This window comes from Pelodiscus sinensis, chromosome 3, assembly GCF_052426305.1.
Source record: "Pelodiscus sinensis isolate ZL-2025 chromosome 3, ASM5242630v1, whole genome shotgun sequence".
NCBI classification, from domain to species: domain Eukaryota; kingdom Metazoa; phylum Chordata; order Testudines; family Trionychidae; genus Pelodiscus; species Pelodiscus sinensis.
This window is the reverse complement of record NC_143054.1, coordinates 30,162,932-30,182,011: the sequence shown is the minus strand read 5'-3', so window position 1 is coordinate 30,182,011 and position 19,080 is coordinate 30,162,932. Positions and strand designations below refer to the sequence as shown.

General features: G+C 42.7%; 1 protein-coding gene across 2 annotated transcripts in view; it reads left to right on the top strand.

Annotated features, from left to right (window-relative positions):
* ASAP2 (ArfGAP with SH3 domain, ankyrin repeat and PH domain 2) overlaps positions 1-19,080 on the top strand; it is a 184,715-nt gene that overhangs the window by 72,135 nt on the left and 93,500 nt on the right. For both annotated transcript variants that reach the window (XM_075923514.2, XM_075923513.2), the window contains exons 6-9: positions 3,507-3,636; positions 9,672-9,757; positions 11,711-11,786; positions 12,604-12,690. In XM_075923514.2, coding sequence (XP_075779629.1) covers positions 3,507-3,636; positions 9,672-9,757; positions 11,711-11,786; positions 12,604-12,690 — 379 coding nt within the window. The remainder of the gene's footprint in view (positions 1-3,506; positions 3,637-9,671; positions 9,758-11,710; positions 11,787-12,603; positions 12,691-19,080) is intronic.

Sequence of the window (19,080 nt, the reverse complement as noted above, 5' to 3'; positions counted from 1 at the left end):
CTGCCTCCTATCGCTAATCATTAGTTCATTTTCTAAGTGCTTGGGTCTCACGTCACCATGGATCAATGATTCTTAAACATGGTGGAACTGGGATACACCTTTAAGTTGGTTTAGGTCTCCTCTTATTCCCCTACTCATCCCACTTCACTGACCTCTCTCACAAGCTCATTTTACTGTGGGAGGTCCAATCTCTTCTGCTTATGGGGGCTAGAGAGGTAGTTCCTCCATTATTCAGAGGAAAATAATTTTATTCCTGCCACTTCATAATCCCAAAAGCAAAAGAGAGTCTTAGGCCTTTTATAGACCTAAGATAGCCCAAGAATTTCCTGAGGAAAATAAGTTTAATTGAAGTAGCCCTGTTAGTCTGTTTCAGCAAAAACAACAAGGAGTCCTTTGACACCTTAAACACTAACAGAAAAGACATAAGCTTTCATGAGCTGCAGCTCAGTTCATCAGTTGAATGATGTGAAAGACTCAGATGGCAGGGATATATACATACATACTGAGGTGGATCTGAATAGGGATTGGGAATGGTTATCTTGTTACAATAAGTAATTTTCCCTTTCAGGTAGTCTCACCTTCTTATCCCTGTTGAAAGGGGGTCACATTCACCCTGACTGAATTAGCCTAATTTAACACTGTTCTAACACTCTCATCTCTGTATGTATGTGTATATTCTTGCCATCTGAATCTTTCTCTTCATGCATCTGACAAAGTTTATGCCCGAATACATTTGTTAGTACTTAAGATGCCATAGGACTCCTTGTTTTTATTGAAGAAAATAAGATTCCAGATGTCACCTTAGTTTTTGTTATTCCTTTCCTGAATCTCAGGCACTAGTACGAACATGGACAGGATGTGTGGCAGGTGGCAGGGCTGGGAGTAGTACAGCTGCATGGCCAGGAGGAGCTGCTGGTGCGGGGCGCTGGCTTCTGGGAGTGGCGGCATCGCACTCATCTCCTTGGGCCGCAGTGACTCCTGGGAGCAGAGCTCTGTGGAACAGCAGATACTGATGTCTGTCCTCAAGCAGACATTTGTATCCTTGCAGAGCTCTACGTGTCACTCTCAGAAGGGGCTAATAAGCCCCTGTGGCCCCTGGGGTGCAGAGTGGTGGCAGGAGCCTTCTTACGCCACCCCCCTCTGCTGGCACTGTTCCCAGCAGCTGCCTTTGGCTACAGTTCCCTGTCCCAGTCAATAAGAGCTGCTGGGGGGTGGTGCTTGCAGGCAGGAGTAGCATGTAGAGACTAAGGAAGTTAAGGACTAGTTGACTATCCAATAAGCAAATGCTTATCAGATAGTTGAATCGACTAGTCGATTTCCCCCCCCCCCCCCAGCAAAGGGGGGGTGGGGAAAGGGAGTACTTCCAAGTGGCAGTGCTGCACGGAGCCCATACCTAGCTGATCCCTGGATCAGCTGTGTGGTGCTGATGCTTTGAAATGCCTCCATGGCAGCACCGTGTGGAGCCCGGGGTCAGCTGAGGACTCCTGAGCTGATCCCAGGTTCTGGCGTGGCATTTCAAACTGTTCAGAGCCTGGGGTCAGGCTGACTCTGGGTTCTAGGGAAATACTGTAGGAAACCCGGGGTCAGCTGGGGACTCCCCAGCTGACCCTGGGCTCTGTTTGGCATTTCAAACCAGCAGCTCAGCATGGAGCCTGGGGCCAGCAGGGGACTCTGAATCTCCCGCTGACCCCAAGCTCCATCTGGGTGATTCTTCTTTGAAATGCGCAAGAGCCCCCACTGGGCACTCTTGTACATTTCAAAACTGGCACGCCTGTGTGCAGCCTGGAATTAGTGGGACTTTCCACTGATCCCGGGCTGCACATGGAGTTCCACATTGCTCTTCTGAAATGTACATTTCAAAGGAGGAATGTGGAAGTGCCTGTCGACTAGTCGAGTCGTTGATGGAAATTCCATCGACTACTCGACAAGTAAATTACTCAATACTTTACATCCTTTGTAGAGACTCCTGCCCCTTTCCCTTGCCACATATGCACGGCTGCTCTGGCTGCTCCTGAGAATGGGCTAGCAGCATGGAGCAAGGGCAGGCAGTAGCCTGCCAGGTGCTGATTGTCTCAGAGGGTTATCAGTGTTAGTCTGTAACTTTAAAAACAAATTGAAAAAAAATTAGTACTGTGGCACTTTAGAGACTAACATATATCTATATCTATATCTATATATAGCATTGTGAGCTTTCGTGGGCAAAAAATTGTATCCATTAATCCTTTTTCCTCTCTTCCTTGTTATTCTGAGGGTTCCCCCCCTTTTTCCCCACTCAAGATGATCTCATCTGATGAAGCAGGTTTTGCCCATGAAAGCTCATGATACTATACATATATTTGTTAGTCTCTAAGGTGCCACAGGACTAAGTGCTGATTGTGGATCCCCAGGATTTATCAGTTGATTGTGATCAACCAACTGGTGGTGACTGGTGTAGGATATATATTTCCTGAGGAGGCTAGATGACCTAGTGGCTTAGGGGAATGGCTTCCCTGTCTGAAGCTAGAAGTCGTGCTTACAAATGTGGCTGTAATGGAAGGAGATGAGTAAAAATTGCTGCGTTTTTATATTTTACAATGCTTTCTTCCAACCTTGGAATCTATGAATGTCTGTGCAAGAAGGAAGAAATTTTCTTAGCTATTTCTGGAAAACTTCTTAGGCTGAAAGTCTTCAAAATACTAGCTGGACATGTTTAGGGCTACTGGAAAATTTCAAGGAATTTGTTTTATTTGATTTACCATTTAGGAGGATGTAGAGGGGATTTAATGTTTGTGTTCTGGAACATTTCTCAGTGGCAAGGCTAATTCTGATATAGCCATTTGCTGATTAGTGCTCAAGAAAAGACACGTCATCATTTTCTTGAAACAGATGCAAGTACAGAATTTATCGATAACTGGAAATTACATACACATGCAACTCATTTTGTCCCAAATCCAGGTTCTCCATTTAGAATAATATTAAAACCATGTCGTTAGAAAATAGTGTAATTCTTGCTTCACACAGTAGAACCCATATTACCAAAAGGTTTCAGAAAACTGGCGGAAACCTTCTGAGGATCAAAGCACCTGGTTTAGCAGACTTTAAAATCTGCAACATAGCCAGCTGACCAGCCTTTCCAGTGCCAGCTGGCTCAGCAGCAAAAGAGATGGCAGCTGTGCTTTGGGCATCTGGACCTCTGCACGTAGAGAGGAAGCCATGCTGACAAGGGAAGCTCTCAAAATCTAGTGGCAAAATTAAGCTCTGTTAACCAAGGTTAGTCAGTTGGGATATGCATTAATTTGAATAATAAATGTATCTCTTCTCTCAGTGAGATCATTGTATCTTCTTAGTACTTCTTTTATTTTCTCCTGTCAAGCAGTCACTCATGGTAACATGGCTGGCTTAGACTTCTTATCACAGCAAGTCATTGGCTGCTTCTAAGTTGAAACTAAAATTGGAAATAATCTAAAACTTGCAGGACTAAAAGTGTCAATGAAATGTTTTTGATTTAGCTGTTCTTTTCCATATAGTACGAAAATAGAGAAAGAGAAAAAGGAGCATGCTAAGTTACATGGAATGATTCGTACAGAAATAAGTGGAGCTGAAATAGCAGAAGAAATGGAGAAAGAAAGAAGGTTCTTTCAGCTTCAGATGTGTGAGGTAAGGTTTAACAGAATACAGTTGTTCCATTAGTATTCTCAAAAAGGAAATTTGAGAAAAGATAGATTCTGTCTTTCTATCAACTGTTGTATTCAACAGAAATTTTGAAGTTTATTACGGGATTCAAGATGTAAAATTTCTTCATCCTGGCACACAAACTTTGACAAACAATCTTCATTCTTTGCTATTTTACATACTAATACATACAGAATCACCTACGCTTCATTTCATTACATCATTCACAGATGAAATTAAACAGTAAGTCTTCACATTAGCGCTGCATCCCCAAACTACGTAGGGCTTATGCTGCTATCAGTTGCAGTCATGTAATGTGAAAAATCTCAGTTCTACACCATTGGGTTGGCATTGAAATACAAAAGCCATTAGGAATGTACTTTGTTTGCCTTTCAGGTTTTTTATCATGATAATAACGGTGTAATAATGGTTGTTATATAATTTTGTAGCATTTGATGTATGGCTTCCACCCTGTTTGGTTTCATGTTACAAGGATCCAGACTTTGAGACCTGACATGGAAAATTGAGCCTCTTCTATTGAGGCATTCTAGATGAGGGGTTGGCAACCTATGGCTTGTGAAGGAACCAAAAATGGCTCTTTTGGTTCCTTCTAGGTGCACCTAATTCCGCCTACCTCCTTGCACAGAAGCATTTGCCTTCCTTGCATGTGGAAGGTAAGCTTCTGGCAGCGAGCCTGGTAGGAGAGTGGGGGGTCAGGGATGCATGGTAGCTGCCTGGCTGCTCCTGGGGTGGGCCACGTGGTACAGCTGCCGGTACTGCAGCTGGGCTGCGGTGCAGCTGCTTTGGGAGCCAGGATGTACCACAGCCCATGGAAAGCTGCACTGCACCCGTGACTCCAGCTCCAGGAGCTGCTCCAGCAGCCACCCCACAGCCCGGCGGACTCTCATGGCAGCCTGCTGCCCTGTGTGCCAGAGCTAGAGCCGGACAAGACAAACTGTGGCACCGTGTTCTGCAGCCTAATAGTCTCTCCACCTCCAAGAGATGTTGGCAGTGGCCCCTCCCAACCCCAGGAGACGTGTTGGGGAGAGAGGGAAGGGTGTTGACTGGAAGCCACAAACCAACATATCCCCTGCTCCAGGACACACTGGGGGAGGACCAAAAACTACTGCCCCCGAGGAGATGCTGGGCGGGTGGGGGGAGGCAGAACCTGCTGTCCACCTCCCTCCACTGGAGGAGATGCTAGTGCGGTCTGGAAACTGTGCCCCCCCCCCAGAGCAGCACCGTCTTGGCTGCCACGGACAACTCTGTTAAGCTCTCCCAGCCCCCTGCCCTGATTCCCCTGCCTTGATTCCCCGTACATCTACCCCCGTCCTGATTCCTACACCCTCTCTGCACTAAGCCCCACCACATACCCTATCTCCTACCGTGCACTCCCCACCTCCTGCCTTCAGTGCCCCCATACCTTCCAGCCCCCTGCTCTCACCCCTGCACCCCCCCCAGCCACTGTCCTGACTCCTGCACCCCCTCCTGAGTCCTGCATCTCCCACCCCGTACTCTGAGTCAACTCCAGGATCCTCCATCGTCTGCCCTGAGCCTTCCACACACCCAAACCCCTGCCCTGACTCCTGCATTCTTATGCAGCTCTTTACTGACCACATGTTCTGAATTTTGATGTAGTTTGGCTCTTCGTTTTGAAAAGGTTGCCAATCCCTGTTCTAGGCTCTACTGTTGGTTAGAGCGAATTTATCCCACGTGCTGGTGTGACTCAGTAGCAACTACCTTTTAATTACTAATCTAGAGTTTTAATACCAGAGACTGTGGCAATTAATTGGGAAAGCCCCGTATTCCTATACAGAATCTAAGACTGGGGTTTTCAATGCTGCCAAAGGGATTTGGACATTTGTTCATTTTAAAAGGGGAAATGGGTATTAAAATAGTCTAGACAGCTTTGAAAATCCGACTTGAAAAATTTGCTGCGTTTTACTTTCCTCAAGCCCTCACCAGTGCTATGTAGGAGAGACAATGTGAATATGAGTGCAGCATAAGAACCTGATGTATAACATAATGTTCTTGATGTTGCTGCAGCAGCAACAAAAAATAAGGAAAAAAGGGTAGTGCAGAGAATCTCAAACTTGAATCTTTGTGCTTTGTTGAATCTCTTCACTTTAAAAAGCTAAATGTATTTTGTATGAAGCTGGTTGAATGCTTTCATCCGTTCAATGCTTCATTTGAAGAAGCACAGTAAAATGCAGCACTGAAGACTGTGCTTGAGTATTCAGTCATACAGAAACTATTAAATATATTCCATAACCATAGCCTGTAGACAGTAACATTCCATGGTTCATGATTTTGAATAGGTAAGGAAGACATAAATTAAGTAGACCTAATAACTCTTTGAAACATTCTTTTTGCATGATAATATATTTTCTAAATTGTGGGATTTCATTTTAATTTCATTCATACTTGAAAAATTCCTGAAGAATTTTGCAGCCCTTATTATATAGCTTGTTTTCTTTGCATTGCGATAAAATGCTTATTTTTTTCTGTGATGAAGCACCCCATTTTGTATATGTGCGTCTCTCACTTCTCTCGAGTTCCTTCTTTCCCTGTCAGTTTTTTTTTAAATGTCAGAGGAGCAGCAGCTCAGATATTACAAGAAGTGCTCTGTGTGTGGTTTTAAAGTTCAACATAGCCAGGTCTCACAAATTTATCATGGGTGACATGATTTGGATCCTGCTTTACAGAATGATTTGAAAAGTTGAAGCTGTCACGTGATTTTGGAGAATCAAAATGAAAGAAACACACCTCCCCATTCCTAAAAAGCCGTAAGGCTTAAAGAACAGTGCATTAAATTGCAAGCCAGAGACCAATAGGCTTTTTCCTAGCTCTTCCACTTAATGCAGTTGACTATTTCTGTGCCCTTCGTGTCCTTTATTTTGAGTCAAGGTTTCATAACGTGTGGAATAATTTTCATTTGCCACTCTCAAAGAGAAGATAACTAAGAGCTTGCAATACGTCACTTTAGAGAGAGCCTGGAATAGAACCTAGCTTTCTGATGCAACTGAGTTTTGTCATCCATTCTGCCACAGTCTTTCAGAAGAAACATATTAGGGTAGGTGCTCGCATATAACAGTGTAGATCTATGTTCTCTAGGAAGGAGTACTGCAGAAAGGGATCTAGGGGCAGAGCCGGATTAAGACCTTTAGAGGTGCGTGCTAAGCACTGAAAAGATTATGGTGTCCGTCTCCCCCCTCCCTCCCCATATTGTAATTCAAAATAAAAACAATACTATATCGTAAAAACTCTTTTTTTTTCTGGTGTCCCTGCTTTGCAGGTGCCCTAAGCATGTGCTTAGTCTGCCTATTGGGTAATCCAGCTCTGTCTAGGGGTCATAGTGGACAACAAGCTGAATATGAGCTAACAGTGTGATGCTGTTGCAAAAAAAGCAGACATGATTCTGGGATGCATTAACAGGAGTGTTGTGAGAGAGACACAAGAAGTAATTCTTCCGCTCTACTCTGCGCTGATTAGAGCTCAATTGGAGTATTGTGTCCAGTTCTGGGCACCACATTTCAAAAAAGATGTGGAGAAATTAGAGAAGGTCCAGAGAAGAACAACAAGAATGATTAAAGGTTTAGAGAACATGACCTGTGAAGGATGACTGAAAGAATTGGGCTTGTTTAGTTTGGACAGGAGAAGACTGAGAGGAGTCATGATAGTGGTTTTCAGGTATCCAAAAGGGTGTTACAAGGAGGAGGGAGAAAAATTGTTCTCCTTGGCCTCTGAGGATAGGACAAGGAGCAGTGAGCTTAAATTGCAGCAAGGGAGGTTTAGGTTGGACATTAGGGTAAACTTCCTAATTGTCTGGGTGATTAAACACTGGAATAAGTTGCCTAGGGAGGTTGTGGAATCTCCATCTCTGAAGATATTTAAGAGTAGGTTAGATAGACCTCTATCAGGGATGGTTTAGATGATACTGGGTCCTGCCATGAGGGCAGAGGACTGAACTTGATGATCTCTTGAGGTCCCATCCAGTTCTAGTGTTCTTTGATTCCATGTCCTACTATAGCTCAGGGCTACTCAACATGCGGCCCATGGCTCATTTGTTTGTGGCCCGCAGTGCAGTTTGGGTTTATGCAGAGCTCAACACCCAGCCCATGGGTGGGATCCTTTGAACATGGCCTCCACTGGGAACACATTCCATAATGGTGAGGCATCTCCCAAGCGGGTTGAGCATTGAAAGATGCAAGCAGACGGGCTGGCTGATACTGACAGGTTCACGATGTCAGCATTTCTAGTCCCCAGGGAGGAGATGCCGGGAGCACTGGGCATTGTGGGAAGTGCTGGCTGCTTAGCCTTGTGGGCAGAGCCTGAGAGGTGCTAACTGGCTCACTCTGGCCACGTTTGGGTCCAGTGCCGCAGCATAAGGCTTAATCTTTGTATTCATGCCTGTCAGTGTGAAAGACTATTTGCTTATATATTTGCACTATATGCAACCACACAAGTTACAGCCCTCAGTATATGCTGTGAGTATCATTGTGGCCCCCAGGGGCTTCCAAAGTTGAGTAGCCCTAGCTAATAGATTACAAAAAGATCTATGACCCAGCTGCTGATATGTTTACAAATGAGATGGGTTCAGTGACTCAGGAGGTCCTTTCGAGTCCTGTGGTCATATTGTTCCCAAATTAAGAGATCTAGGATCTTGACTTAAGTGGGGCCAGGATTTTATCTGTAGTTCAAGAGGTAGAGGCTCATGTTTTAATATCTGAAGGTCCTCTGTTTCATCCCTGCAGGTGACCCAAACATGGTTGTTTTTACATTTGGCTATGCTGACTATAATAATTAGACCACAATCTGCTCCCAGAGCCAGGAATAGAAACCAAGAATCCTGATGACCAGTGTTTTGCTGTGTTATCTCAAATATTTGTGTATATGTTATGCTTCCCTAGTGGACTTGATTGATGTAAAGGGTAATAATAGGTTCCGCCCACTAGTTAATCCCTATATCTGAGGAAGATAAGAGGTCAAACCATGCTGATAATGTGGGAGGTAGGGGAAAATAAGTATCTATTAATTTTAACAGTAGGACCCTAGAATAATTGCTAGAATTATTTTATGTTACAAAACAGACTGGTACAATTTCTAAATTCACTTCTAAATATTTTTGTTTCATTTGTATTTGGTTAATGAGAGCTGTCCAGTTATAGGTATTTCAGACTTAGTGTGTTTTGAGTCTGAACAATGTGTTGGAGATTTTGCCTGTGTCTCTAGAAAGTGCCTAGCAGAATGGGCCCCTGATCTTGCTGAGTCTCTAGTAAGTGCTCCTTTCACAGGACCCAACATCACCATGCTTACTATAAATTTCTGAGGGTATGTCTACACATCAAAGTTAATTCGAAATAACAGCCATTATTTCAAATTAACTTTACTAGCGTCTACACAGCCAAACCACTATTTCAAAATAAATTCGAAATAGCGGGGCACTTCTTTCGAATTTGTTAAATCTCACAATGCAACTAGACAGGGGAATGCAAAAATCAGAAGACAACCAAATCTCTTCCCCCATTCCCTTTCATGATTTTTGGACCATGTTTGTCATTGGCAATAGTGAAAAACACCTCTGGCATATAAACATGTTTATAATCTGAAAGATGTTTCTTGGGCTTGCACCATGGCTGGCTTGACTGTAAATGTGCATCTAGATGCCACTGTTTGGTTCCAGGATGATTTGGTGAAGGCATTCCAGGACTCCTTCAGACTTCCTGTAATCTGACTTTCAGTAGGCCTCAAGAGTTAAAGGGCAAGGGTTTGGTGTATTGAGTATCCTGTGTATTGAGACTTGGCATTGACACCAGTTCTTTGAGGTGTAATTGAAGCCCTGATGTTTCTTTTCCACACGGTCAAAGGTTTTTCAGTTTTTTGAAATCTTAAGTGGTTGTTAAGATTTGCTGAAATATAATTGAAAATAATTTTTATATTGTCATTCCTTTAAATCACAAAATATGTAACAGTAATTGATATTTCATTAATTTTGCTTCTGTGAATTACTGTTTTAATAGTACCTGCTGAAAGTCAATGAAATCAAGATTAAGAAAGGCGTTGACTTGCTTCAGAATCTGATCAAGTATTTTCATGCACAGTGCAAGTAAGTTTGTAGAATTACAAAGAAACACAAAATTCTTAGAACAATATTCTGCATTTTCATGGAAACTGGGAGTGACAATGACTTTTCCAAAAATATTTTTCTGTGTCTTCAAGATAGCTCTAAAACTAAGGTGAACATGTTTCACCGCAGACTTTTGAGATATTGATTTGGTGTAACTGATCAGTAACTGGTTTGTTGCTATATTACTTAATATGAAACAATGTGTTAGATGGAATTAATACTGTGGGTTTGTTGTCATCTGCACCATATAATCATCACACGATCATTTGTTGTGTTTAGTAATTTGTCCATGGAAGGGAGTGAGGCAGATTGACCTCCTGGCTTTGAGATCTTTCTGTGTGTGTCTACCAGTGAGCAAAATCAGTTCTATTCAGTCTAAAATATATATTGGGTAAGCAATCGAGTAAAAGCGAGTTGAGAGAGAGTCTTTATTTCTAGCTGAATGGACAGCTTCAGTAATGAGAGATTGAGACTGAGTGATGCATTAGACTGCAGGATACTAGAATTTGTTTTACTTTGTTTTTGGCAGATTGATAACATAACAATAAACTCCGTATTATGAAGTGTGAATGACATTTTGATCCTGTTTAGATCCATAAATATCCACTTTGCTGTGTTACTAGTAATACTCAAATGATTTTCATTGTTGATAATCCATTATTCATCTACTTTAATCATTTCATTGAGCTTGGGCAATGAAAATAATTATTTTCCTATGTAATTCACAGTGCTGCTATATTTGTGTTGCAGACACTGCAGAGGAATATTTAGTACAAACCAACTCTGTGTGTGGTGTATTTTTTTTCATCATTAAATTATATAAAATGTTCACTTTTTGTACTTATTTAAAAAGGGTTGAAATAGCTGGGGACATGATCATAGTTTTTTTTTAATTTGTCTGTGCATATGCATATTCAAGCCACACATACTTATCAAATGCTTAACCAGAAGTGGCTGCTTGGGTCTCTTTGAGAAGCTGAGGGATCCTCCCTTTTGTGGTAATCTCTCATCAGATCCTAAGATACTGGACGTCAGAATTAATGGTGTTTTTATGTGCAAAAGAACTGTCAGTGGTTTTTAAACCAATTCTTCCTTATCCTGGACTTGCAGAGAGGGAAGTGGTATGTGTGTGTTTGTGCTAGAAAAGAGATTGCATATTTTTAGTGAGGAAAAAGGAAGATCGATTATAAATTGAGGTCAGGATATTTTAAGAATTCAGTTGCTAGAATGTTAGAATGAATTTGCAAGAAGATGGGTTATTGGGCAGCAGACATGTAAACATTTTTTAAAAAACCCACCTAATTGTGTAACCAATTGAAATTCAGTTGGTTACACGGTTAAATGCTCAGCTGGCTACATGGGCTCCTGGGAGTTTAACTAGTAGAGCTAGTGGGCAGATAGCAGGTTAATTGGCCAGAAGTCTATGACATGAATGTATCCTATGGCCTTGTAATTTACTGCTTTTTTCATAATTTGTCCTATGACTATCACCTCTGTGTATATGGAGTCTATGTAAACCACCCCCTCTTGCACAAAAAATATGCAAATAAGGTGAAGTGTGGACTATCACAGCACCTCATTTGCATATTTAATGAGGCTCCATTTTTGTGCAAGAGGCTTTTGCGCAAAAAGGAGCTGTCTACATGGCTCCTTTTTGCGCAAAAACCCCCTCTTGCGCAAGAGCCATTCTTCCTCTCTTTCTTCAGGAAGAATGGCTCTTGTGCAAAAATGGAGCCTCATTAATTATTCAAATGAGGTACGGTGATATTCCACGCTTTGCCTCATTTGCATATTTTTTGCGCAAGAGAGGGCAGTGTAGACATAGCAAAGGTGTTTCTCAGAGAAAAGAACAAAATACGTTGAGCCTATGACATTCATTCTAACAATACTCTTTCCTTTCTGAACAAAACAAATTTTTTTTTTTTTTTAAAGTTTCTTCCAGGATGGACTGAAAGCAGTTGAAAGCCTGAAGCCTTCAATGGAAGCACTCTCAACTGATCTTCACACAGTGAGTAGCAGTTTTCCATACTGCTATTTCAATTATTTTTGTTAAAGAAATCAAATATTTTTTTATTCAGATTTATTTAGTAGAGACTGTGCATAGATTATAAAATTATTTATTTATGTGTTTGCGTTTGTGTTGCTGTCATGTTTAGAAGGACCATATTTTGGTAGGTGCAGTGCAAACTAGGGACCTTAATGGGTGTTGCTTACCCGGCAATGATTAACCATTCCCCGGGAGAGCAGAGAGTTACTTCAGCCCCACAGGGCTGCTGGCTCCCAGCCCCCAAGCCTGCACAGACTGGGAGCCTGCTGCCCTCCACTGCCTAGCTTCCTCCCACCCTGCATGGGCTGGAAGCCAGCAGCTGGGTTGGAGCACCCCCTGTCTGTAGCACGGAGGCCTTCCTGCACATCTCCATTCAATCAGTTAATTGGTTAAACTTAACATTTAACTGGATAATTAAACAGGATTTTACATACCAAGGACAGAACAAAAAGACAGTCCCTACCTACCCCAAAGAATTTGCAATCTAAATATAAAACAAAAGCAGATGGAGACAGACAGACAGCAGTGCAAGTAAGCATTGAGACAATATAAAACAGTATGGTAGGCAGTGGTATCAGTGCACCAGCAGCCAAACAATTGCCAATTTTTTTGTAGGCATCTGGATAAAGGAATTTATTGTTTCTCTTTTGTATTTTCATTCTCACTGATAATTTGTCAGAAAATCTGAACCAGTGAAGCAACAAGCTATAAAAAACTCTATTAATATAAATAGTAACACATTAATTTTTAACTTCTTGTGTCTATGTCTGTACTCTAGATTAAACAAGCACAGGATGAGGAAAGAAAACAACTAATACAGCTTAGAGATATTTTAAAATCAGCACTCCAGGTTGAGCAGAAAGAGGTGAGCATATAAGGTGATTGAACTTTGAAAAATATCCACTTTAAATAAAATTTTAATTTAATGTTAGTATTTGAAGTGCAATCAGTTATTTATACCAGTAGTATAAATTTGTTTGTTTTTTTGGTTAAACTGTTAATCCTTGTCTTGATGATGATGTTAGGTGCTTCTGACAAGTTTTTTTAGAAGGAAGGAATTCTTCCAGACTTTCAGTGAGAGTTTTTGCAAAAGGACTTTCCTGCTTGTCTCTTTCTAGTTTTGTAAAATGCTTCAGTAGTTTGGGCATTGCCATGCAGGTGCATGGTTATTTCTGTCACTCAGACTGAGAATGAAAGCACTTTGATATCAATAAGACCCAGGCAGTAAGGATCTTATGTAGTAAATATAGTCTCAAGACTGTTTTAAATTATCATAAATTCAACCCCCCAAATGCCTCATCAGCAACAATAACAATGGAGCTAGAAGTTGTGCTGCCTGACCTCATCTCTCAAAGATGTCAGTATGTTGAGTCACTTGAGTAATTTAATTGATTGAACAATTTGTCTGATTAATACAAATGCATCCGCTGTGATTTTCAACCAGGATTGCTCAGTCAAGTTATCAACATACTGAGGGAGGTTCAAACTGCAATGCAGTATGGTTAAGACCCATGCTTCTTCTGGGTGATTATAATCTAGCCTGTAATACTGGGTTTACCACATTGCTTTCCATATTTGTAGACAACGTGGCACTTTGTTTCAAGCAATTTTTGGGTCAGCCACAGTTCAGGTCAATTGTGTCTTCATGTTTTGGGGCACCTACTCTTTTCAGCCATCTTCTCTCACAAACAGAGTCCCATTTCTCTCTCCCTCTTGACCAGAGTTTTTCCAGGTTGTACATCTCCCTGCCTGCACTGTGACATTTCCAGCAAGCCATACTACCTAAACAGGCCAACGTCTGTCTCTACTTTGGTATGCTAGGCATCATTGTCCGCAGATCATGGTCTTAAAAGGGTGATTTTTATTTAAAAAACACCACCACCACACTTGGTGAAACATTATTTGGTTGTTAGGTGTTACAAAGCAATTAAAAATGAAGGCGTTTAAAAAAAAAAAAAAAAGAATTGCTTTTCTGGGATTCAGTTTGGATCTTAAAGATACTTCAGCTTAATTCAATAAGGTCTCCCAAGGATATGCAGGAAATTTCTGTCAGTCAGTTGTAAGGTTCATAAATAAAATGACAAGTATAACCACTTTTTCCTCTCAGCTTTTCTTTTGGGGAGAGATTATTAAAGAAGTTGTTGTGAAATAACTAGTATCTTCTGTTATCTCTTTCTAGCTGGCTTTGCATTTGGCTGTGCTGCTTCTGGTTCTAGTTCTGGCTGAATGTCTATTAATTAATTATTGGAACAGTCTACCAAGGATTGAAGTAGATGTTCCATAACTGGCAATTTTTTAAACCAAGATTGGACTTTTTCTAAAAAAAATATTCTCTAGTTCAAACGGGAACTCATTTGGGGAAGTTCTGTTGCCTGTGTTATGAAGGAAATCAGACTAGATGATCAAGTGGTCGGTCCCTCCTGGCCTTAGAATCTATGAGTCATGCTCATAAGCTGTCCAGCAGTTTTGGATCCTATTGCCTGTGAGATGCTACTGATGTGCAAGGTTGGATGGTGTTAAAGTTTGTATTGCTCAACTCCTTGCCCTTGGAGAACTCTAAGAAGGAAGTTTTGAGCAGCTGCTCACCTGTCCAGAGGGCTGTAGAATCTTAAATTTTTTATGCAATCATTCCTCATTTAATGTATACTTGAGGGGCTGCCATTGGTGAAAATGGTAAGACACTTTGAACTGTAGTGGCTCACAGGTGTAAGCTTCTTTTTAATTAGGTACAGATGAACTGGATATCTTTACTTTATACCTCTGGCCAAGGTATAACTGTCTTGACACTGAGTTCACTGAGGGTACGTCTACACTGCATCCCTAGTTCGGACTAGGGATGCAATGGAGACGACTGAAGTAGATAATGAAGCGGGGATTTAAATATCCCGCGCTTCGTTAACATGATCTTGCCGGCGCGCTAGTTCGAATCACAGCTGATTCAAACCAGGAAGTGCGCACCAGGACGTGTTAGTTTGGGCTAAAGCCCTTAGTCCGAACTAACGTTACTCCTCATGAACTCGGCGAGATCATGTTAATGAAGCGCGGGATATTTAAATCCCTGCTTCATTAACTACTTCGGTCGTCTCCATTTGCATCCCTAGTCCGAACTAAGGATGCAGTGTAGACATCCCTGACACACACACCAAACAAGAAAGAGGTGACACTTGCAGATTGGAGAAGATACTTTGAAAGGGCTATGTCTGCCTTTTATTCTGAGGTCCCTTGGGATCCTTGGTCTATGGCCAGGCTCCAAGGTTGCAGTAGTAGTTGAATGCTTTTTTCAACATCTGCGTGAAAGGCTTTCCTCACTAGACAAGCATAGCCATTTTCACTTTCAAACCCACCTCTGCAGGTTTGCTATGATCTGCACTGTTCTTTAAGGCCATTTTGAAAATCTCAACTAATGCATACTATACATGCTTCCTTTACTATATGACAGGGGTAGGCAAAAGGGCCTTTGTGGGCCGGATTTGGCTCGCCAAGCGGGTTGATCTGGCCTGCGGAGGCCCTGCTGCTCCCTTGCCACAGGCCAATTAGGGCCTGGGGGCGGGGGAGCGCACTAAACTTCCTCCTGCCCTGCGAGGAGCACACAGCACTTCTAAGTACTATGCTCTCCTTGCAGGGCAGGAGGAGACATTACACGCTCCCCCGCCCCCAAGCCCTGATTGGCCTGAGGGCAGGGGAGCTGCGTGAAGTTTCCTCCGCCCTGTGAGGAGTGCATGGCACTTCAAAGTGCTGTACGCTCGCGCAGGGTGGGAGCAGGGCAAATTAAACTTCATGCAGCTCCCCCGCCCCCCAGGCTCTAATTGGTCTGGGGGTGGAGGGAGCGTGCAAAGCCTCCTCCTGCCCTGTGAGGAGCACATAGCACTTTGAAGTGTCACGTGCTCCTCGCAGGGCGGGGGAAGGCCTTGTGCTCCCCCTACCGCCGGCCAATCGGCCTGGGGGCAGGGGAGCTGCGTGAAGCTTCCTTCGCCTTGCCCCTGCCCTGTGAGGAGCATGCAGCGCTTCAAAGTGCCATTTTCTCTTTGCAAGGCAGGAGGAGGCTTTCTGCACTCCCACATCTCCAGGCCCTGATTGGCCTGGGGGTGGGGGAGCGTGGGAAGCCTCTTCCCGCCCTGCCAAGGGCATGGGTGCCTAGTGGGAAGGGGGGGCAAAGAGGCTCCACCCCTAACCCCAGACCATTCATGGTTTGGAGGTGGAGTAGCCCAGAAGCATCATGGCCCCACCTCTTTACGGTTTAGGCCCAGGGCCATTTAAAAACATTTTGCAGTGGCCTCCAGGCCAGAATTATTGCCCACTCCTGCTATATGGTGTCGGTTATACTTGTGTAGTACCTATTACACCTCTAGTCCATAGACAACACCAGTTAGCTTCAAGGCGCAATTTCAGATGTTGACCTTAAATGTATAAAATTCTACATAGTTTGGGTCCTGGCTATATTAGCAAAATATTTGTGACTTACTGGAGGACACTTGACAGCAGTCCTCAGATTTAAGTTCTGGGGAGCTGAAGACAAGTAGTGTATTAATAGAGATAAGGAGTACTTTGTCCCTGGAGTTTGCTTCTCCCCGGGATGAGAGTTTTTTGTTCTTTAGTGCAAATTGCAAAGACTTCAGTTTTAACTAAGGCTATTGCTTGAGAAAGATGGCCTGAGACAGATTGAATTTTGTTGTTATTTGGGAGGTGGTTTCTCTGAGTTTACATGTCTTTTTGTCCTTGTTAATATTTGTATTAAGATGCCAAGAGCATGTGATGAGCACATTGTTACAAACTGGAAAAAAAAGTAATACAAACTTGTATGTTCTTAGAAATAATAATAAGGCAGTGATTTCATTAAAGTTTTTTTTGGGACTGTGTTAAGTTTAAAAATGTGTGTGTAAAAATTGCTTTAAAAGAAAATGTTCTGCTAATTTCATGGTACATCATTCTTTTATTCTGCAAATCTGTGTGTGCATAGACATGTCTGCTTCCTTCAGGCTACTACAAGTAAAATAATTATTTGAGAAACATAAAGTACTGTAAAGCCAGTTAGTTTTGATAGTAACTTATTGTACAACAGTTATTCAGATTTGTTCATTACAATGTAATTTCTTATACTGTAACCGATCTTTTTTTTTTCCTCCTAAAATGCATTTACCTTTTGTGACCGAAGTCTAGGAGAGTAAGTGTTTCAGTGTGTTTATAAATAATATTTTGCATGATTTCCATGTGGATTTCAAGAAACTGGATTTTTCTTTGAAAAGTATTTGTTTTATGTGTATGCAACACTTGTTTCCCTTTCCCTTTGTGTTCTGTGAATTGCCTCAGAAAGGTATTAGGCTTTTAATGGGGAAAAAAGATGTATTAGTGCAAATCAGAATTTTAAACAGACGGCTGTATTCTTTCTTTTTGTTGAAAATCAAATCTGGTTGCTTGATTTGGTCAACTTAGAGCTGAGAGAGCGAGAGAGAGAGAGAATCCATTTCATGAATGAACTAATGGAAATGTTGTGTATTGTCCCTATTGTGTATTTATGTTCTTTTAAAACATTCACAGTGAACATCTGTTGTTGTGACTGTATGCATCATTTTCCTTTACATGCAACTTCCCAAAACTTGATTTGCAGCACAACTTCCTTTCATTTAGTCACTGAAAATGAATTTTGCTTGTGTGTGTTCACTTGGCTTGATAATTCTTATTTTTTTAAATTGTAGAATACGTATAGGTTCAAATACTAGCCTTGCAGCAGAATGACTTCTTGATTTCTCTTGACTTTATTGACATCTCTGCTTCTAAAGAATTAGTAACAAGATTACAACTAGCTATAGGATTTTACTGAGGGAAAAACAGTAATTCATTCATTAGAATGGTATAAAATTAATGTGGCATATATTAAATTGGTTAGGCTAATCAATAAATCTCAAAATGTAGTTGTAAATGAGTAATAATGATCAAATGGGCGTGTTTCCACTGAAGTCCCACAGGTATCAGTGCTTAGTAGGGTTGTTGGTGTTTTAACAACAAAAAAATGAACACCCTTGCTCTGCCCTCTTCCCTGTCTGTTCCTTGAGGCCCCATCTCTGTGTCCTTTCCCTTTTCTGAGGCCTTACCCTGCTCCCTTCATCACCCCACACTCCATCACCTGTGGCAGGGAATTGGAGTACAGAATGGATTTGAGGGCTCTAGCTGGGGAAGTGGTCTCCCAGCGGGGTCAGAAATGAGGGGTTCAAGGTGTGTGATAGGGCTCCTGTTGAGTGAGCAGGCTCTGGGGTGTAATTGGGGATGAGGTGACTGGAGTGTAGGAGAGAGCTGAGGATTGGTCAAGGGGATTAGGTGTGTAGAAGTTACAGACTCCAGGAGGGAGTTTAGATACTGGAAGGGACTCTGGGCTGGTGCAGGAGGTGTGGGGTGCATACCACGGCGCCCAGGAAGCTTCCGCCAGGTTCCTCTGTCCTCTAGGTGCAATGGGGCTCTGTCCATGCACTGCCTTTGCAACTACAGGCACCACCCACACAGCTCCAATTGGTTCCTGGCCAATGGCAAGTGTGGAGCTGTCACTTTGCTTGCTCTCCCTGCTCTTGAGTGACCACTCCATAGCTCTTATTGCCTGGGAACGGTGACCAATGGGAGCTCTGGGGAGCCACGTTTGCAGGTGCAAAGGCAGCATGTGGACAGAGCCTCCCTGTGCATAGGTGCCACAGATACTGCTTCTGGGAGCCACATGGAGCCAAGGCAGGTAGGGATCCTGTCTTAACCCCAAGGCTCTGCTGTGCCACCGACTGCAGAGCTCTGGCCACTGACTGTTAACAGCCTGGTTGGCGGTAGGGATGTGAAAGGTTAACCAGTGGGGGCTGGAGCAGCTGTCTGCCAGCCACAGGCAGGGGATTGTTCTCGTATGTGAGGCCCACTGCAGACAAGTGGCCGCATGCAGGGTCTGCTCCATCTGGGCTGAAGTAGCCCCTGTCCATGACGGGCTGGGGGGCAGGGACACTCCAGCCCCTCCATCCCCCCACCTGTTTCCCTTTTAATCTGTTTACTGGTTAATCGATTAAATGGAATTTTACTTCCTTAGTTAGCAGTGCCAACTAGAGCCACCAGGGACCCTTTTTGACCTGGCATTCCAGTTGATTACTGGATGGCCCTTACTGCTTGGCCCTCTCTACTTAACATTTTTATGGGTGACTTAGATGGAAACATAAAATCATCAGTGATAGAGTGTGCCAACAACATCAAAAACTGAAGAAATGGTAAATCAGGAAGAGAACAGATCAGTGAT